Raw genomic sequence first — 22,257 nt, 5'->3', positions numbered from 1 at the left:
GTGGTCAACATGCCAAACAGGACTGACTGCATCCACGTGTGACACACCAAAGCAATAAAGCATGCTCGGCCGGGAGCCGCTTACTAATAAACAATATTGTGCAGCCAGATGATGAAATGCACAAAGCTGCCTGAAAAGGGAGATGGAAATATATTTAAAAAAAAACAAGACCTGGCAGTATCTGGACTTGATGCACATACCGTATGGACCAGTGGCCGCGGTGTGCCCAGGAAGTAAGACATATTCTCATATGCAAGGAAGAAGTACCACTGACGCTAAAATAATATATTGTTCAAGTCTGCAATATGTCTGTCAGGATACCAAATGAGACTATGTGCAATGGGCAAAGTATGCAACAAATTGGGGAGAAACAATAATGAAAGCTTATTGTCTCCGAAATGGTGCACCCAGGAAGGATAGAGTCTGCTATGCTGATTATGGCCTCCAATGTGAGAGATTAGGTATCTATGTACAGAACTACTTTTAGCGACACTCCCATAACACTCCTATTAGATGCAGTATCTCTGGGTATATGAATAGCCACAGACCTGTCACCGCCCAGGAACATCCAATACATGGTCACTGCAATCCTGTGTACGGAGCAGGAGCTCCAGCGTTGCCACACAGTTAGTTTTCCTGATGTACAGTACAGGAGTAGTGTTTCCACTTTCTGTCATTTCTTTTTCCTGATAACTAGAAAATGGTAATTCTGGTAAGGTCACAATTTCCACTGAGATCAGCTAAAATGACCTTTTCAGAATATATCTTCATTCACCATTACTGCAGTCACACCAGCACCAGTATGACTCTACTTGCGCCAAGCTTCCTTTTTCTTTACCAGAAAATCAGTCTTAACCGCAATGTAATGTGACTAGGATACACCAGGGGACTGCTGATTAATCTGATAGGTGACACTTGTACATCTGTGTGTGACTGAGACTCTGAACCACTATACAAAGTGCTACGATGCAGCAGCCCCAGCTCTTTTTTACTCATAGTTCCACTGTGCTTCATTTACTGACTCATTTTCACACAGATAAAACAAGTGTCGCATATGACATTAATCAGTGCTTTCTCCTGGCTTGTCTTAGTTGTATCACATTTTTACCCGAAAAAGATGCTCAACGAAAAAAAACCCAGGTCATGCAATAGGTTTAATTGCAAATTACCTCTTCATTGCTTTGTGACATGATAAGTGACCAGTTATAATGCAGATCTTCTCATGCCGGCAAGTGCTTCCAGGTGCTCACAAAAGCAGTCGGTATAAGGGAGTAAGGCACAGTAGTGATACTATTCCAGGAGTCTGATATTGGATCATAACAATCTAGTGTCTTACACCTTTGTGTTCCAAAGTACCCACCAACTACATAAAGTTTATTGCCTGATGCTAACGCATGACAAGACATGCGTTTGGCAGTCATATCTCCAACTCTTGTCCACTGATTTGTTTCACAGTCAAAGCGATAGGCAGAGGCGGCTGTAAATTCTGAGTCCCCTCCCATAATGAAAATCTGGCTTCCCAGAACGGCAGCGGCAGTATAACGCCACGGCTGGGGACATTCAGCTTTTATACTCCATCGGTTTTCAAATGGGTCATAGCACTGCACCTTGGAGACCCGATCTCGGTGTATACTTGTCCCTCCAAATACAAAAAGCTTCAATTTGGCACTGACCACAGCAGCATTGCTTACGCCATCCCATAGCGGTGCCACCATTGTCCATTTATTGGACAGAGGATCATAGCGCTCCACTTGCTTTAATGAAACTGAAGGGGATGCTGGGAAAATTCCAGCAACTGCTGTATGTCCTCCGACCACACAGAGGCAGTTTTGTAACTCAGCTGAGCCATGGCCAAACCTTGCAATGAGCATGGGCGCAGCCTTTGACCACTCCTCATGAACTGTATTATACACCCAAACATCTTTTGACACTCCGTTCTCAGAGCCCCGCCCTCCGGTCACATAGACCTTACAGCCAATGGCACAAGCACTGAATTCTTTTCTAGGACTTGGCAGATCAGCTTTCGGAATGATTTCTTTAGCCTTGTGATCAACTTGGTAAATTTTATCGCACATAAAGGTTTGCCCACCTAGAATCAGCAAGATATGCCCTGCTTTCCGAGGCCTGGCACAAAGGCTGGTCACTATGCCGTCATTCTGCAGTATTTTTCTCTTGCAATGAACAGCCTCCTCTATAATTAATTTGCTCTTCTCGTCGGACATTACCAAGTCGTCGCAAGTGATGGCTTCCTTCAGCGAATCAGAGGTGAGCAAAGCCAACCTGATGTTTTTTAACAATTCGGGAAAATATTCTTTCCTTTTGTCCAAGTCACATTTAACCCACTGTAGTACAGCATTGAAAACCACTTGCTCATCCTCAATCTCAAGTTCATCGCTGGAAACCAAGTCCAGCAAAATGTCTTTTGAGAGACTGTTAAAGTCTTCCGTCCTGTGCACTGTTTCAAAGTTAACAAGACACATCTGCAAGGACAACTCGTACAATCGCCGGCACTGATGAGCATCGGACAGCAGCAGCATTCCCAAGCAATTGGAAGGATAAAGATTTTTTTCTAAAAACTCTGCAGCAGCATCTCGTATGTCATGAAACTGAAGCATGTCTGCCGCCTCTAGCAGAGACTCGGCATTTTCTTCATTAATTATGATTTTTGAAGAGTAAGCAAAGTCGAGCAATAGTTCCAACACTTCCGGATGAAGGTTGTCATGGAAATTCACAGCGTTATCAAGGCTCTCTTTCAACCCATTGCTAAACATGGCCTCGAAATACTGGCTGCAGGCTGCTAGCACCACTCGATGGCTTGGGAAGGAGCGATCTCCTGCCCACAGGGTGACGTCGGTAAATAGTTGTTGTTTCCGCATGGTGTTGAGATGGTTCAAGACACAGTCCGGATGTGCTGGCTTGTGAAATAATGAAATATTCATGGACCCAGTGCTGGTCCGGGATTTGCGGTTTTCATGGACACTGACTGACATGATGACACCTAAAGCTGACATACAGAAAAAGAAGCAAAGAAATAAAAATGAGTTAATCTAGTAGCTTTTAGACAAGCCTCATTACTTGATTACAACAATTCTACACTCTATGCACACACACTCACACAGAATCCAGAACAGGTAGGAGACATGTTATTTTCAGCTGCACCAACAATGGTCCATGGACTCACAGTTTGTCCCTGCAGAGAAGAATCAAGTCAAATTAGAGGGGGAGTGTAGCAGCATGATGGGCTCACACAGCAGCAAATACAATGCAATGGAGCCAGCTATGTTAGGCAACTGGCCCGTTATTACAGTGTGGGTGGCCAAGCATGTTTGTAAATGTTTCTGGTAGTAATCACTATCAGACTAGGTGCCCCATTTATTAATGAAGGTAAACACCCGCTGCATTTTTCATTTAGTATCACTGTGATATAAATGAAAAAGCCACTGGTATTTACCAATGCTTACCCCCCCACGGCGAGGTCCAGCCAAGTCATCCTCGTTGGCGAGGTTTTCCGTTAGGCTGCAGGCAGCCTAACGCTGCCAGCGACGGAGGTCTTGTGTAATGCGCATGTGCGACTGTCCGTCTGAGCATGTGCATGACACGGGGACCTGGCAGAGCCTGGAAGGCTTCGCTGAAGCTGGAAAGGCAGCGACAGGTCCCCATTGCCATCAATGGGGACCGCATTGCTCTCGTCATGTAAAGATGGAGAGAACAACGCTGTGACAAACAACGGTAATCTTAGATCACCTCTATTTGTTAAATCCAGAAAGGATGACATAACCCCCTTAGCGAGCACTAAAGGGGTTATGCTTAGTTAATAAATGGAGCCCTAGGTGTGCAGTCATCTTTCAACTATACTGACAGATGCCAGTGTGTAACGTAAGTGATAAAAGCTTTCTGAATAGGACCTGAAAGGCCGTACCTGGCCAAATTTGGCCCCCCAATTCAGCCTGCATGAGCCCGTGTGTGTCCCGTTGTGTGGTTGTCTAGTCCATCAATCTAGTGAAAAGAGGAAATGACTGTTAAAGGGGTCACACCCTGCCTGTATTCAGAGCAAATTGCTGGCAAACAACTACTGTTCAAAATGCTTTTCTGATTAGAATTTTATTCATTGTACACATTATGTCTAAGTAGGAGAACAAAAAAATCTTATACAGCAGTAATTACATATGACCCACATGCATATCTCGTTACAGCCAATACTCAATAAATTCAATTGTAATCATGTGTTTTGAATCTGACTGCGTAAAACCAGATCTCTTCTGCGTTTATCGTTTCTTTTTGTATTGTTCTAGATGACCTGATAAAATAATCGTAAAAAAAGAAAGAATAGACCTGCAAAGGCAAGGTGCTACAAAAGTATTTTGTATATGTTTAGCTGAAATCCCAGATTTGTGTAAAAAGTTAGGAGGAAAAAATTATATTTCCACCTGAAACAAAAAGGTCATCCTCCATCCCATCTCCATCAGAACTGCATGGGATGCCCTCCCCCATCAGCACTGTACCAGAGCCTCTGGCATGGGATGCCCTCCCCCATAGCCTCTGAACCAACTCCTCCCCCTCCCCTGTTGATGATGTGGTCAGCCACCACTGTGGTGGCTCCTAAACTAAACTGTGGTTTATATTCCAATTATAGTATATTAGTGTGTGTAACTGCAAGGCTCCATGGCATAGGACTTTCACAAGAATGCTGGCTGTGAGTTGGTTAATGAAGATAAACATGTACACTCCTTTAATGAGCCAGTCACTTTTGCCTTTGCCCTGATTCAGAGACGGGCGCTAATGCGATCATAACTGGGTTTTCGCACGCAACGCAGGTGTGAAAATATGCTAATGTCAGCAAAGATCACCTAAGCATAAAGACGCCCACTGTTGCCTTCTCGCCTGCGTGCAACAACGCATACATCGGTAACATCGATGTACATCAGCGGCCATCTTACCCCTGCAGCTGGTCTGACCTGCCGCAGCCTTGGGTGCTCTTCTGACATGCAGAGCTGCGTACGCAATCGCAGTGGCTAATTTATGCACACCCATGTAACCGCGTTTAACCGGACAGGCACTGCAGCATTTTTTTGTCACCATTCCCCATTACCACCCCCAAACGCTGGCAGTCTGTCACTCACTTAGCGATGGATTCCTCCGTGTGTGCGTAATTGCAATTTGATCGCAGCGCACGTGAAGTGGCAAACAATCGCTCGATCTGTGCGAAAATTGCATTAGCATTTGTCTCTGAATCAGGCCCTGAGTTCTGTTTATGTATAGATGGGACCGTTTTATGCTCTGTTACAATATTTTCAAATTGTCCAAAGAATGATGTTGTAATTGTGACTTACATTATTGCAGCATATTGTCCCACTCACGTTTCTTGGCCCATTAACCGTTATATTTTGACCTGTGCAAAAATTTCAACACAGACTGAAATTACAATCTGATTTGGCAAATACAAGTACCACATGCAACCGTTGTACAAGAACTGGTTTAAAAGGAAAACAACATTTTCACAATGAAATAAATAAATACCGCTATTATTATCCAGAAATTTTGGATCTCCAAGATCTTCCGTTGTGATCAGGGTGAGAACTGTATTACTATGCACACCTGAACATCCTGGGACTGATACAAAGTTGAATGTAAATCAATTTTGCGGTGTGATTTTAGCACTACGCATGCTCTGGCGCTGAGCGTATGCAAGTTTAGGGCGACGTGGCAGCAAACAATGCAGTTGCATCTCCACATGTGATTGAAGGAGTGCAACTGGATGGTAACAAGGTGTTCTTGAGGGCGTGAAGACAGAAGTGCGGGGCTATGTGGACTTGTTGGTACAAGATCGTCTTTTGCAAGAGACAGGGCTTGAGCAAGCAGTGCCGTAAATAGCCGGCACTGTGCCCTGTGCCGGTCACACCCCCTGAACGGATGACATCATGAAAAGGGTGCCGAACTGTGTCAGGAAGTACAGCACTCCCCAGAGTGTCCTGAGGCTGTACCCGCTGCAGTGTGCATGTCTGGAATATCCAAAGGACGCTCCAGGTGGCACTGCAGCAACAATCCTGGCTGCAGAGTACCATTACAAGAACCATGTTAGCTGAAAGCAAGGGCCGTGGGGTAGCGACTGCCGCCCAGAGAGCCCTGCGCACTGTGTGGTGGCACTGCTCCGATACCCCTAGTTACTGCCCTGGGTGCAAATGCACAACAAGTAGAATGCATTTCTAAATACCACTGCAGCGCTTCAGCTAATGAGTAAACTTGTATACTAAGTGGAGCGGCCCTTTAAGAAATTACATCTCTGAATCCTGGAAAATTGTGATTTAACGAAAGTTTGTAGCAGCTCCAAGAGTTCATATTTAACAAAAACATTTCTGAAGCGAAGATCGGATTTATAGAGTGTTATTGTGGTTACTGTGGTTTGGGAACCACTTTGGCTAGGCAATTTCATAGCTTCTTCCTAGACACCTAATTTGGAATTTTTTGCTTAATAACATGGGTGGGAATGTAACTTATACTGTCGTTTTAGAGAAAGTCTTTGGTTACATTATTGCTTGTGTGGTCTCCCTTGACAAACAGCATTTGTATACTGTAGCAGGCTCCATCATTTTTTAAGCTTTCCAAAAAACAAAACTAAAAAAAACATACACTAGCGACATAATCCACATTGGCTATTTTACAGCTCACATGCAATCTTCTATTATACAAATAAAAATGCATTGCAGCATTTCCCAGGAGGCCTGAGCCAAATGATTAGATAGACATCTCTGTACTCTAACATGACATCATCGGTCATGTGACTGCTCAGGGAAACACTCTCTAGCCCAGCATGGGACTTTCATTACCGCAACACTATTTGTTTAGTGAAGTCACTAAAAAAACACACGTATAAATTAAAATGAATGTTGGATATTTTGCTTACTCTGCGCAAAACAGGATAGCGTGAGTCACTGCAATTCATGGCCAGATCAATGGAGTGACATAGCCCCAGAGTGATGATAAAGGTGCCTACATTACAAGAGCAATTCACACAGCTCATTTAGGACAAATGCTCAATCTCTTGTAATTAAGTGAACAAGCTCTAACCTGCCAATATGTCCTAATACAATACACACCAATGTGAGAAAAATTATATACACAATTGTTCCAAACAATTGCATGACATATGGGGTTCTGAGTCCTGGCTCGGGTCTAACGAAGTCTGGATTTTGGATGTAAAAACCAGATCTCAGGTTTTGGATGACATGTAAACAGGGACATGATTTTTAGCTGTTTTTATCAAATTTTAAAAGACATCCAAAAACAAACCAAAACACTTGAGGGTGGATTTGCCAAAACCAAGAACATAACATTTGAGGGGGGGGTCCACGCACACCTCATATATGTGCAAATATATATATATATATATATATATATTTATATATAGAAAAAAAACAGAGTGTTTATTAAAAATCCATACAATGTACAGCGAGGTTTTGGGCAGCTGTGTGCCCTTTCTCTTGAGTAATGAAAGTGCCTCTGTTTTTCTGTCCCATAGGTAGATGTGGCAATGCTATGCTGGTTATTGCAATGCTCATACATCGATGTGTTTGAACCTGCGGTTGGACTGCCGTAGTCTTCTTTGTTTGGTCACAGCGAGTGGAAGATTCATACGTTGTGTCATGGCGGAGGAGGAAGACGTGTCTGTGAGATTACGTCAGAGATGTGTGATTGAATTTTGTGTTAAACTTGGATACTGGCTCTTCCTGTTAGTAGCGCACAGCCTGGAGTGGATGCTGGCACTTGCTGGGATCAGCGCACAGCCTGGAGTGGATGCTGGCACTTGCTGGGATCAGCACACAGCCTGGAGTGGATGCTGGCACATGCTGGGATCAGCGCACAGCCTGGAGTGGATGCTGGCACATGCTGGGATCAGCGCACAGCCTGGAGTGGATGCTGGCTCTTCCTGTTAGTAGCGCACAGCCTGGAGTGGATGCTGGCACTTGCTGGGATCAGTGCACAGCCTGGAGTGGATGCTGGCTCTTCCTGTTAGTAGCGCACAGCCTGGAGTGGATGCTGGCACTTGCTGGGATCAGCGCACAGCCTGGAGCGGATGCTGGCACTTCCTGTTAGTAGCGCACAGCCTGGGGTGGATGCTGGCACATGCTGGGATCAGCGCACAGCCTGGAGTGGATGCTGGCTCTTCCTGTTAGTAGCGCACAGCCTGGAGTGGATGCTGGCACTTGCTGGGATCAGCGCACAGCCTGGAGTGGATGCTGGCACTTGCTGGGATCAGCACACAGCCTGGAGTGGATGCTGGCACATGCTGGGATCAGCGCACAGCCTGGAGTGGATGCTGGCACATGCTGGGATCAGCACACAGCCTGGAGTGGATGCTGGCTCTTCCTGTTAGTAGCGCACAGCCTGGAGTGGATGCTGGCACTTGCTGGGATCAGCGCACAGCCCGGAGTTGATGCTGGCACTTCCTGTTAGTAGCGCACAGCCTGGAGTGGATGCTGGCACTTGCTGGGATCAGCGCACAGCCTGGAGTGGATGCTGGCATCAGCGCACAGCCTGGAGTGGATGCTGGCTCTTCCTGTTAGTAGCGCACAGCCTGGAGTGGATGCTGGCACTTGCTGGGATCAGCGCACAGCCTGGAGTGGATGCTGGCTCTTCCTGTTAGTAGCGCACAGCCTGGAGTGGATGCTGGCACTTGCTGGGAGCAGCGCACAGCCTGGAGCGGATGCTGGCACTTCCTGTTAGTAGCACACAGCCTGGGGTGGATGCTGGCACATGCTGGGATCAGCGCACAGCCTGGAGTGGATGCTGGCTCTTCCTGTTAGTAGCGCACAGCCTGGAGTGGATGCTGGCACTTGCTGGGATCAGCGCACAGCCTGGAGTGGATGCTGGCACTTGCTGGGATCAGCACACAGCCTGGAGTGGATGCTGGCACATGCTGGGATCAGCGCACAGCCTGGAGTGGATGCTGGCACATGCTGGGATCAGCACACAGCCTGGAGTGGATGCTGGCTCTTCCTGTTAGTAGCGCACAGCCTGGAGTGGATGCTGGCACTTGCTGGGATCAGCGCACAGCCCGGAGTTGATGCTGGCACTTCCTGTTAGTAGCGCACAGCCTGGAGTGGATGCTGGCACTTGCTGGGATTAGCGCACAGCCTGGAGTGGATGCTGGCATCAGCGCACAGCCTGGAGTGGATGCTGGCTCTTCCTGTTAGTAGCGCACAGCCTGGAGTGGATGCTGGCACTTGCTGGGATCAGCGCACAGCCTGGAGTGGATGCTGGCACTTGCTGGGATCAGCACACAGCCTGGAGTGGATGCTGGCACTTGCTGGGATAAGCGTACAGCTGGTTGGTGACCATGAAAATGAAGGAAGTCTTCAGCGGACCACAGGAGCACCCATGAGGCGACACTTCAGAGTTAGGGAAGGGGCCTTGAACCCTGATGTGCGACACAGGTTTCCAGGCTCAGAATCCAGCAAAAGAACTATCATGCTTCCCCTTCCTTGTTTAACAACTGATGTCACAGGGGTTTATCTACTAAGGGGCGGCTTGTAAAAGCCATCACTTCCTGACGTGTGAACTGGGGAGCTGTGGTCTTTAGAAGCCACTGCTTAGTAAATGTATTTATGTGTTATATAGAGCAGCATATTCCTTTGCGCTTTTAATAGAACAAAACTGGGTAGTAACTGACAGACATAAAGGTAAGAGGGCCCTGCTCGAAAGCTTACAATCTATAGGGAAGTAAATAAACTCCACACACTGAAGAACCATTCTTTCTCCAACTCAACGACATACAAAAACTGTACGATGAGCCAAATATTTCACATTTTGATTCATCAGTCTATAAGACATACTGTATATCCAGTATTCACTAGTGCACTGGCAGTGCTTCATGGCCAAGGCAATCCTCTGCAGAACAGCTGTAATAAGTTATTAACCCGTTACTTGTTCCCTGAAAAAAAAAACCTTTTCATAACTCTGAAAGTTACATTGATTTTCCGTTTTTATCATATGTTATTGAGGGAGCATTTACATTGCTAAACATTCCAATTCTCACCACAGGACTTTCATTCACGTGGTCTGGTGTTCAATCGCCTTCAGCATTAGAGGAGATGTGGGTGTATTATGCTAATGCACTTTGAAAAGATAAGTGATTGTGCGTCCTTAATCCTATAATCAAAGTGGAGAAATCGACTTGATATATCAGGTGACATGTGAGTAACATTAGCAGTAACTATACATCGATTCCATGTTTTGAATGCACAAAAACAAAATCTCACTAGTTGTAGCTAGCTTATGTAATTGTGATTTGTTTTCTCTACAAAAATAAAAATAAAATCTTTATTGTATTTCAGCTGTTCTGTTCCTAGCTTTCCATGGGTAAAGTAAAACCAAGCTATGGCCATATTTGGAAGTCATATTGGTACCAAATAGAACTGGCGATGCTGAGGATAACAGGCTGGTAAAGGGGTTATCGGGACATACTGAGCAATCCATTGGGCGTCTGTTATCGTAAAAATGTTAAAAACCCCAGGTTTACTTTACTTGGTTACAATAGTTTTGTATGTGTAATACTCCTGCTCATAATTGGCAGCCTAGAGTACAGATGTACCACATACAACTATCCTCCGTTACAAGTTGCGTTACACATAACGCGGGAGTGCCGTGCGACTCAGTAGCGCAGAGCATCTTTTCGTGCAACTTTGTCCCTTAAATTGCATCTTATTTGAAAAGCGATGCCCAAGCAGCTTCTCCTGAGTAAATGATATGCAGCACGCCTATATTCTGTGTGCGACTGCAGTTATACCTGAATGCGAAATGCTACGTTACAGTGTCAGCGGCTGTAACACTGTAACATAGCATTTTGCATGCAGATACATCCGCAGCCAAACACAGAATAAAGGCATAACTCATATCATTTTACTCATCAGCAGCTGCTTGTGCGTCCTATTTGCATCGCTTTGCGAATAAGACGCTTTTTAAAGAAAAAAGTTGCATTGAAAAAGTTGCACAAAAAGCAGCTCATTGCTACAGAGTGGTGCCACGTCATGGCATGACTAGAAAGGCTGTTTCATGCAGAAGGAGGCTAGATGTATGTGGACACACCTGTATATGGTCAATAAAGTGCATTCAATATATAGACTACATGGAAATTTACTGGGTTTGGTATGTAATGTCAACAGTTATGTTGACATGGTCAAAACATCAGCATGTCGACATTCATATGGGTAGATTTATTAAAGTGTGGCTTTATAGAAGTGGAGTTGTTGCCCATAGCAACCACATTCTAATTATCATTTATCTAGCACTTTCTAGAAGATAATAGCTAGAAGCTGATTGGTTGCTATGGGCAACAACTCCACTACTAAAAACCTGCACTTTAGTAAATTTACCTCATAATGTCTACACGGATAACGTCGACATGATAGAATATCGACATAACATCCTTAGTGACACAGCATTCACATACCTGGTTCCAGTGGCAGCGGCGTTTTCTGGTTTCTGTTCTGGTGCAGATGTCGTACGAGCAGCTTTCTGGTGAGTACAGCCCCCCTAATCCTCCCCCTAGTGCCTAAGCCTAATCCCCCCCTTCCCTCGGATCTTAACTTTAACCTCCCACTAGTGCCCGATACCAGTGGCGTAACACGAGTATTTGGAGCCCAGGGCAAATTTGAAAGGGGAGCCACCCCCACCCCCCGATGTGTGCGCGCCAAAAAAATGGGCGTGGTCACTTAAAAATGGGGCGTGTCAACATGACACACCCCTTTATTTTCACACTGAACATTCCTATCCATATGCACCTTAACCCCAGTAGTACCCCTTATACAGTACCCCCAGTATGCAGTTGTGGTCCCTCTTATGCAGGCCCATAGTAGTGCCCCTTATACAGTATTCCCAGTAGTGGTCCCCCTTATACAGCCCCCAATTAGTTCCCCTTACTCAATAGCCCCAGTAGTGGCCCCCCCAAATGCAGTGGCCTATGTAGTGTTCCCCCTTATGCAGTGCCCCCAGTAGCTGTCCCCACAATGCAGTGCGCCCAGTAGCGGTATCCCCTTAAGCAGTGCCCTTTATATAGTGCCCCCAGTAGTAGTCCCCCCCTATGCAGTGCCCTTTATATAGTGCCCCCAGCAGTAGTCTCCCCCATGGAGTTTTCCCAGTAGTGGTCCCCCTTATGCAGGCACCCAGTAGTGATCCCCCCTATCCAGTGCCCCCTGTAGTGGCCCTTCCTATTATTGCCCCCAGTAGTGGTCCCCCCAGTGCAGTGCCTCTAGTAGTAGGCCCCTTTTATAATGCCCTCAGTGGTAGTTCCCCCCCCCCCAAGTAGTAGTCCCCAGCAGAGGTTCCCCTCCCGATTAAGTGCCCCCAGTAGTAGCCCCCCCAGTAGAGGTCCTCCCAATAATGGTGCCCCCAGTAGTAGCCACCCCTCCCCCGTTGTGCCCCCCACCCCCAGTAGAGGTTCTCCCAGTAGTAGCAACCGCCCTCCGCCGTTGTGCCCCCAGTAGTGCAGACAGGTTTTTAAAAAAATATATAAAAATATACTTACATGAATCCACGCTGCTGCTGCTCCGGGCCGCGACACCGCTCCCGCCCGCCGGTCCGCGACACCGCTCCCGCGCTCAGCATTATGGGACAGACGTCATGATGTCATGACGTCTGTTCCATTACCCACTACAGGAGCCGGACGGAAGCCCGGCTCTTGCAGTGGGTGCTGCAGCAGTCAATGAGAGTCTATCTGACTCTCATTGGCTGCTGTTTAACACACGCATCGCCGGCGGTGATGCGTGTGTTATGCACAGCCTGAGCCCGCCTCCTAGCGCTATTGGGCAAGCGCTCAGGGGGAGGGAACGGGCTCAGCTGTGCAGCACAGGACACAGGACCGGCGCTGGAAGCCTAGCGCCGGTCCTGTGTAAATGTGTAGCGCTGACCGCACTCATTGCGGTCGGCACTACACTGGCTAACTAGGGCGGGCGGGCGGGCCGGTACCATGGCCGGCGGCGCCCCCACCCCCACGCCGCCGGTCCCAAGGCGCCCAGGGCACGCACCCCACTCGCCCTGCTCTAGTTACGCCACTGCCCGATACTAACCCTCCTGTAGGCACCTAAACCTAAGTATGAGCATTCTGGGGTTGACACTGTGAACATGTTGACATTCTCAGGATTTTGACATGGTGCCTGTCGGCATAGGCCCTGATTCAGAGCCGGACGCTCTGACCAGAGCGCTCGCTCTGAATCAGGGCCCACCTCCACTAATATGGAGCGTCCTCCTGGACGCTCGTATAGCTGTGGGTCACCACCCACAGCATATACGAGCGTGCAGGATGATGGTCGCGATGGTCTTGACCATCGCGACCATCGAAACTGCGAGCAAAAGCCTGCGGTTGAGTTTTTCAACCGCAAGGCCAGGAGTGATTTTGGCTCTATCAGAGCCAAAATCACTCCCACTGACATCACTAGTGATGTCAGTGGGGCCAGCTTCAGACGGTAGGCGTTCCCTTGGGAACGCCTCCATCTGGCAGGCACGCCCCCGGCACACCCACCAAAGGGGGCGTGCTGTCAGTCAACATCGACAGCACGCCCCCTTTGATGAGACACTCCGAGCGAAGGAAAGTCCTTCACTCGTCGCGTCTCGCGCATGCGCACGATGGAGCTCCCTCCATCGTGCACATGCGCAGTGCGGACCATCGACCCACTTGCGAGCGGACAGCCGCTCGCGAGTGGGTCTGAATGAGGGCCATAGTTCAACATGCTGACAGTGAAATAGGTATCCCGTCACATTGTGTAGCTGGACAAAATTGAGAAATAGGGACATCGTCAATAGTTGGGATCAGTGGCAGCTTTAGAGGTGGGGCTGCAGCGTAGTCCAAAGTTCAAATAAGGGAGCCATACCAACTGCCCTTCCACACATCGCTGGCAGGGACTCACTGGCAGTTGATGTGGTTCCCCTATTTGAATTTGGACTGCGCTGCATCCCCACCTCTGGAGCCGCCAGTGGTTGGGACTGTCCCTGGAATTCATGGGTAGTTGGCTAGTAGATTAGATTCAAGTTTTGTTCTACTTTGGGGATTTGGTTTTGCCCAACATCTACGGTAGAGGATTCATTTTTGGACCAATGAAAGAAGGAAAAATCTAGATACTGAATCACTTTATAACTTGGAAAAAGTGCAAATACGGGATCAACTAATTTTCTGCAAGGGCAAAGTAGTAACAGGGTGGAGCGTATTTATAATGGGTGCAGGGTGTGCAGTGCACACGGGCCCCTGGGTCTAGGGGGGCCCACACCACACACCCTGCACTCATATTATACTTACCACTCCGGAGTCCCATGTCGGCGCCGGTGACAGCGCTGTAAAAACACCTGGAAAATGGCCGCTGCTGCCAATTTCCCGGCGTAATGTGCAGTATGGAAAATGCCGTGCCATTTTCACGGTGATCAGCGCGCTGCCGGACACCGGACAGAGAGGAGGGGGACCCGGATGGAGACTGCACATGGGCCCCTCCTCTCTTGAAATGGCCCTGCATAGTAGAAGTATTAAAATCTGGACTTTATGGTGTCCTAATTTGAAGCAATTATAAAATCAAGTACGTTAGAACCATGCCATGGGCCAGATGTACCAAGCTCTGAAAAGTGATAAACTGGAGAGTGATAAACGACCAGCCAATCAGCTCCCAACTGTCATTTTCAAACACAGCCTGTAACATGACAGTTAGGAGCTGAGTGGCTGCCAGTTTATCACTTATCAGAGCTTAGTACATCTCCCCCGTGATTTATTATGAAGTACTATGCTTTTGGTGGTGCTTCCTCCTATTTAAAAAGTGGGATTTATTTTTACAATATCCTGATGTCCATAACCGCTTTAACATAAGACAATGCACTTTAAAAGTAACTACTTACATTTTTCTACTTAAATAAATACAGTAGCTCACATATATTGCATGTGCCACATAATCTTACAAACCTAGTGTAGAGGAATGAGTACACAGTACATCATGCCCTTATTTTACTGGTGATTTGCAGTAGAGTAAATGAAACCTGACATAATATACAGTGTACAAAAAACAGAATACGTACTGGCCCGTGTTATATTAGAAACATTTCACTTAGAAGATTCCAGCCCAGAACCGATGCAAGCAATTGGCAACTAAGTATACATTCCTACTATATGGGGCCAAAAGAACATTGCGCTAATGTTATTCTATTATCCTCTTCCATTACCACAGGTTCATCCCATTTCTACGCTGTACAAATGTTTCCATCTGTCACAGAATGAACAGATACAGCTGCTAGAGGACACAAAAACAGGCTGTATCTACATAAGATGTAATAATGAACGAAGATATAATAAGGCCTAGAGCAATCGTAGGGATTGTTAAGTAAATGGGGAATAAAGTTACAAGGATGAGGGGAAACTTATTTAAGTTTAGTTACATGCTAAGCAACCACACACAATGAGACGTGACAGCAGTGGATCCACCACAGAGTTGGGTACGGGATGCGGGCGTTCGGGATCCCATAGTCAGAATGTTGACAGAATCTCAATGCCGGCATCCTGACAGGGTCAGGAAACAAACACCTGTCAGTCCATATCCTAACCCTCCCCCTCTGCCTACCTCCCCACTGTCTAAACCTGACCCCCCTCCATAGTGCCTCCCTAACCTCCCCCGAACCCGCACCCTAAACCTTACCCTCCCCCCTTAGTGCCTAACCCTAACCACAGTACTTACTGTTGGGACACCAGCGCCGGGATACTAATAGGTCTCGGAATTCCGGTACTGACATTCTAAGCTCTGGCATCCCTACTGTTGGGATTATAACTAACTCCCCCCACCACAAACAATCATTTTATGGTGGCTATATAAAGAAGCCTCCCGATGCAATCATATTCCAGCTCTCAAATAAAATGCTCATATTAAACGTATACAGCAGAGTCAAAGCTTAACACTATGGTGGTATAACGTGGCTTTACTCTGTAAGGTGCTGCAGACCCCTTGTGATGCCATAAAAACAAAATTATAAGAGGGTGCAAAGCCAAAAGTGGCACCAGTGCAGGAGTACTTGAACTTTTTTCTTTTTATTATGTCATTATGTTGACACCAGAGTTAAATAGAATACAGGTTTCCTAGAAAATATATCCTAACTGGGCATAGTCTCTCAATGTTGGGGTGGAGGCATTGGAGAGAAGGACATAATCAAAGTTTCTTCCAAGTTTAAAGATGGTCCTCCTCACTGCTGCTGCCTGGCCCCCTGAGCCACCTCACAGGCTGCACTCTTGGGTTTTTGGCCAGGACTTCCAATTCTTATGAGAAATTCGTTGAGCCTTGGTTTACATATAGGAGGGTGCAGATTGCTCAGACGCACTTCCCACCTGGGTGTTTACCTTGGAGCTGCGTGCCTGGACTGAACTGTTAAAAATAATTTCTCTCACAGAGATGTATTAAAGGCTTTGGTAAAACCTCAGTAAAATTGCAGTTTTCTGAGGTTTTACCGGATATATATACTTTCCAATGGAATCGGTATGAAATACGGCTGGTGGTTCGATTACCGGCAGCCCGACAGATGGGCAGATCCCGGCAGCGGCAGCCCGACAGCGCTGGAAATCCTGATTGTCCTCAGGTAAGTATATACTAACCGAAACTCCCTAACCCTCCATAGGGGTGCCTAACCCTAACCTCCCCCTGTAAGTGCCTAACCCTAACCCCCCCTTCCCCGCTGCCTAAACCTAAGTCCCCCGGGGGGGTGCCTAAACCCTAAGTCCCCCTCCCCCTAGCCTAACCCTAACCCTCCCAAGGGGGTGCCTATTCCCAAGTCCCCCCTGGGTGCGCTAAACCTAACCCTCCCCCCTCGCAGCTGTCCGCTCGCGGTGCCTGGCATCCCTTCGATTGGGATGCTGGACGCCTGTCTCCCGGCATCGGGAAAAATGACAGGCGTCTAGATATAGACGCCTGTCATTTAACCCACGCCGGGATAAAGCAGTCGGGAAGCCGGCTGTCGGGATCACGTCAGCCGGTTTCCCGATTGCATCCCCTTTCCAATACGTTACAAAAAGGTTTCCAATATCTGGTGCAGTCCTGTGGCACAGCGGCCCCCGCAGTATTCCGTGGGGCTGTGATATGGTCTTTCTGGCGCTTGTGCCCGCTAGCTAACGCCATCAATACATTACATGGTGAGATAGATAGATAGATAGATAGATCTATCTATCTATATCAGACAATATATAGGGTTGACATTGAGCGCCTTCCGTGCTTAAAAGATAATCTTAGTTGTAAGTAAAAAAAAAGTATACATGTGTGGTCAAATATAAAATCGTTTCAAATTTGTGCAACACTTTCAATAGAAATTTATATATATATATATATATATATATATATATATATATATATATATAATTTCTATTGAAAGTGTTGCACAAATTTGAAACGATTTTATACTCGACCACACATGTATACTTTATTTTTACTTACAACTAAGATTATCTTTTAAGCACGGAAGGCGCTCATCGTTAACACTATATATTTGTCTGATAGAGATATATTAATATACACACACACACACACACACACACACACACACACACACACACACGGAAAAAAGTGCATAATGCCTATGTAAACTTGATACCTATTAGGGTGCAAGTAGAGCATGGGGCATACTGACAGACGTTCCGGCAGGTAAGTATAGATGATGTACATTAATGATTGTATTATAATACATCTTGCCCTTAGACTCAGTGGATAAGTTTAGTGATTCTGTTGACAGTGCTGTGACTACATTGGAGCTCACTGCACCATAGATCCATAAGCCACAATGGGGAGTATGGACAAAATCTGGGGAAGACTTGTACTAGATCAGTTTATTAATTTTAAAGAAAATGCCAGTGAATTAGCCATGCCCCTGCAGCAGGGGGCGTAAGTGTTTCCCCTCTCAGCCAGGGCAGGCTCTGCGCATAGGTATCCAACACAGTAAGATAGAACACTGAGAAAATCAACAAACATGCAGATAATGTGAAGTGGTGTTATGCAGTCAGTTTCTATTAAAGGATAATGGGGGAGATGGATCAAACCTTCTAAAGACGATAAGTGTATAAGCTTCCCATAGCAGCCAATCAGCTTCTAGCAATCATTCTAGTATGTTCTATAAAATGATAGGTATAATCTGATTGTTGCAATGGACAACTTCTCCATGTGTCCTCTTTAGAAGGTTTGATGCATCTCCCCTTATGCCACCAAAAGCCCAAAATGTAATTCCATAATACTGACAAAATACAGTTTTACTTACATACACCAGTGTTGCCAAGGGTTCCGTAATGGGCAAATCCTGCTTTAAAATCACGTATTTTTGACACCATCAGATCCAAAAGTACACCCACTGCTTAAATGGAAAAAAACATATATATATTATTTCAGTGCATTAGTTACATGTTAGCACACACAAACATTTCAATTGAATAAAAGTCATACATCAGAGATTCACATGATCACTTATAATATGACCAAAGCATCTCTTTATTTCTTAAAGCCATGGTTGTAGGATGTCTTTGGGAGAATAAGGACCAGAAATAAGAACACAGCACACAAAAAGATGCATACTATTGGCTGCGATATAATGGATGTCTAACAGGCAGGGTACGAAATGCAGAACATTCTCCCCCTCTGTCCCATACAGCAGCACATTCCTGACGTTCCACTGAGGCCTGGACTAAACAGAATCTGCTTATTGCTATAAATTGTACCTAATATAAACAGCCGTGGGGAGACGACCAAAAGTCTCCAACTGTTCACTGGACATAAAGCAATATTGTACGGTGTACACAACAGAGAGTCTAGAGTATGACCTGTAGACCTAGACAGTGATATTCTGTAGCACTTGTGTTATCTACATGTACTGATGTTGTAAGTCCCCTACAGACTACATGATAATGATTTGGCCGATGCACACATCGAAACAACAAATAGTTAAAATATATGTAGTGTGTATGCACTACATCGTGTAGTGCGCGCTCCCGTGGGGTCGTCAGCCTCATCGCCTGACCTTATGTGCAGCATGTAAGATCAGGCGATGTGGCTGGCGATCTCATGCAGCGCTACGCTTGGCGGCATATTGAGCGACCGGGCACGGGATCGCCCAGTGTGTATGGACCACCCGATATGTCGGCCCGTCGGCAGCCGGGTCGTGTGTCGCATCGCTGGGTACACACATCGTTTAGTATGTGGCCAGATTTATGCAAACAATAACCAGCCTAAATACATCTTGTACAGAGAATTGCGCTCTAATAATACCTATAGTGTTTGGCACATACCATTTGTCACACAGTCACAGTGCTGGCAGCGATATAGTAGCGTTCCCACTAGGCTGTTTCAGCGGGGTGCCGCGCCCTGCTCTATTTCTGATGGGCAGAAAGCACTCTGACCTCCAGCGCGGCGCCCCGCTGAAACAGCCTGCAGGTTCTGTCCTCCACCCGTGGGCCGCAGTGTCCCACGGGTGGAGATAACGGCAGAGCAGTGGTCCCCGCCGGTGAATTGATGCCGGGCGCATTTACAGTGACCGCGGCGCTTGGGGGCTGCCAGGTATGTCCAAGAGTGACGAAAAAGGGGACGTGTCGTAAAGACATGCCCCCTTTTCATTTTCCACGCCCCTTTTCGGGCTTGCGCGCAGAAGTGCCTTTGCTCTAGGTCCGGCACCCTGCCTGCAGCCAGACCTAGAGTGAACAATGTCCACAAGAATGCACATTATACAGGCCACTAGTAACTAGTGCCATCGCTTCCCCTATAAAGTTCAATCTCCTGATTCTGAGTTGAACTTCGGGCCTGATTCAGAGATGGACACTAATGTGATTGCAACTGCGATTTTGTATGCAACGCAGCTGCAAAAATATGCCAATGGTTGCAAAGATCACAAGAGTGTAGGGACGCCCACTGCTGCCTTCTCATCTGCGTACGACGTCGCTTACCTGCGTAGATATAACATTGAAGTACATCGAACAGCAGTGTTGCCCTTGCGGAAGGTCTGACCAGCTGCAAACACTGCAGCTCTCATGTCGCGAATGCAATCGTGGTGGCTAATTTATGCACGCCCACGTTCTACGGTCAGGCATGCCTGCATTTTTTGACTACCCACCGGTTACCACCCCCAAACGCTGGCTACCTGTCACCCACTTTGCGAGTGGATTCTCTATGCATACGTAATCGCAAAGCAATCACGGAGCGTGCACATTGTGACTTATACGCAAGCACACAGGCAAACAATTGGTTGATCTGCGTAAAAATCGCCATAGCGTCCGTCTCTGAATCAGGCCCATAATATGAATGCAACTCCAGACGTCCAATGTAAATTAAATGCTAATGCCACTATTTGTCCTTATTCTGAGTTTGTGCATCTTTGCAAACAGATCACCCCACTGCTCTGTTCCGAAGAGCAGCCCTCATCACTATCATCAGCACCTACACCTACCACACTGAAGGCGCAGGAGAGCTGTATGACTTTGGCGACTCTACAATGCTACCCAGAAATGCCCATTTAGCATCCAGAGTGAAACGTACTGTATACTATTAGTGCGTGTGTTCGCAAAGATGCGTATGCAGCCTGGGACACATGGGCAGTATGCATATAATCAATAGATGTGACCACATAGAAATTTTAATGTGACTCAGTCTTGCACTTCATACCTATTTTGCATTGACCAGTGCGATCATATCGTCAGTATCCTGTTGTTCCTTAGCATATATGCATTCAAAAGGAAATCATATTTATACTACTAGGTTACATTACTTATGCTTCAGATTCACACAGGTTGAGTGCTTTCAAAGAATGCAGTTGGGGTTATATAGATATACCCAATTTGTTACAAATGTTGGACAACCTTCTTAATCCAATCTTTCTCACTATCTAAATGAAATAGAAGGGTGTCATTGCCTGGAAACTGTTACCTAAAACCAAAAGTTGCCATGCCATATACAGCATTTGTTTTAACTGCTACAATGACACAGTTTCTCAAACTACTCTGTAAAATACCACTACCTCCTAGAGAGGGAGAGGGGTTATATTGTTCTGACTACTCCTCGGAGCAACTTTAGTGCATACTTGCCAACTCTCCCTGATAGTCAGGGAGTCTCCCTGAAATAGTAGCAATCTCCCTGACTCCCTGAAGAGACTAGCAATCTCCCTAATTGCAGCTTACTCCCATTATGTACAGATGTGTCCACATAAATCTAGCCTCCTTGCGCGTTAAACAGCCCTTCTAGTCACGCCATGCCGTAGTGTGACTCGGTAGCGCAGAGTGTTTTTCATGCGACTTTTACCTTCAAATGTGTAGAATTTGCACAGTCATGTGAATAGATAGCACAATCAGCTCCTGCTGATTAAAAGGATATGCAGCATGTCTATATTCTGTGTGCGGGTGTATCTGCATGTGAAACGCTACATTACAGTGTCACAGCCACTGACACTGTAACGTAGCATTTCACATGCAGATACACACTGGCTTCTGGGGACTGCATTGGTTGCAGCCCCGAGAAGTCCTGTAGGGCTGCCTAAAAGGCAGAGCAGCAGCTTCCACTGGAAGCTGTTCTCTGCTGATCGCAGCCCAGACTGGCAGTCCCAGGGGGAGGAGACACCTAACTGCTTTGCAGCTCAAGTTAATGTTATGACACACCTCTCAGATGTAGCAGTACACGTCCACTTTAACGTCGGGCTCATAGGTTGCTTTCACAATCTCCCGGAAATGCTGTTTCAAAAAGTAGGCAAGTATGCTTTAGTGCCCATTACAAGACATCAAGCACAGGGATTTAATAAACCTGGTCAATATTTACACTGCATTCTCATATAGGGAAAATGTCTTACAATAATTCAGATTTTTATTATTATACCCATATTAGTTTATAATCTGTACATTTTGATTATGTCAAATTTTACCATAAAGTCAGATTACTGTATATTGTCTATATTAGAAGTAGAAAAAATACCTTCACTATGCTTGCTGTGGATTTTCTTCATAAAGTCGCAGCACACTGTATTTTGTTTAATTTAGAAGCAGCAGGGCTCCTGCACTCGTACCTGAGGAGAGCTGCAGCTGCTGGCTTTTCTTGCTGTGCCTGGACTGGTCCCAGCGCCTGTGCAATGAATGAGGCAGGTGCAGAGACCGCATGCACAACACCGGCTTCTGGGGACTGCATTGGATGCAGCCCCGAGAAGCCCTGTAGGGCTGCCCGAAAGGCAGAGCAGCGGCTTCCAATGGATGCTGCTCTCTGCTAATCGAAGCCGGCAGTCCCAGGGGGAGGAGACACCTCA

At 46.5% G+C, this 22,257-nt stretch overlaps 1 protein-coding gene across 13 annotated transcripts in view; it reads right to left on the bottom strand.

Moving 5' to 3' along the window:
• Positions 1–22,257, bottom strand: part of KLHL25 (kelch like family member 25) — a 37,282-nt gene that overhangs the window by 5,727 nt on the left and 9,298 nt on the right. For 3 of the 13 annotated variants that reach the window (XM_088452840.1, XM_088452849.1, XM_088452844.1), the window contains 6 exons: positions 18,250–18,342; positions 10,034–10,146; positions 5,331–5,389; positions 3,920–3,996; positions 3,116–3,190; positions 1,170–3,004 (listed from right to left, as the gene is read on the bottom strand). In XM_088452840.1, the coding sequence (XP_088308966.1) occupies positions 1,221–2,990 (1,770 nt within the window). In that variant the 5' untranslated portion in view covers positions 2,991–3,004; positions 3,116–3,190; positions 3,920–3,996; ... (1 more) ...; positions 10,034–10,146; positions 18,250–18,342 and the 3' untranslated portion in view covers positions 1,170–1,220. Of the gene's footprint in view, positions 1–1,169; positions 3,005–3,115; positions 3,191–3,919; positions 4,017–5,330; positions 5,390–10,033; positions 10,171–18,249; positions 18,343–21,622; positions 21,695–22,257 lie in introns of all 13 variants that reach the window. The other 10 variants (XM_088452841.1, XM_088452847.1, XM_088452846.1 and 7 more) reach the window with 9 other exon arrangements.

Source organism: Taudactylus pleione, unplaced genomic scaffold (assembly GCF_031769625.1).
Source record: "Taudactylus pleione unplaced genomic scaffold, aTauple2 ptg000556l, whole genome shotgun sequence".
Lineage (NCBI taxonomy): Eukaryota > Metazoa > Chordata > Amphibia > Anura > Myobatrachidae > Taudactylus > Taudactylus pleione.
The sequence above is the reverse complement of the archived record's forward strand: the minus strand, read 5'-3'. Positions and strand labels throughout refer to the sequence as shown.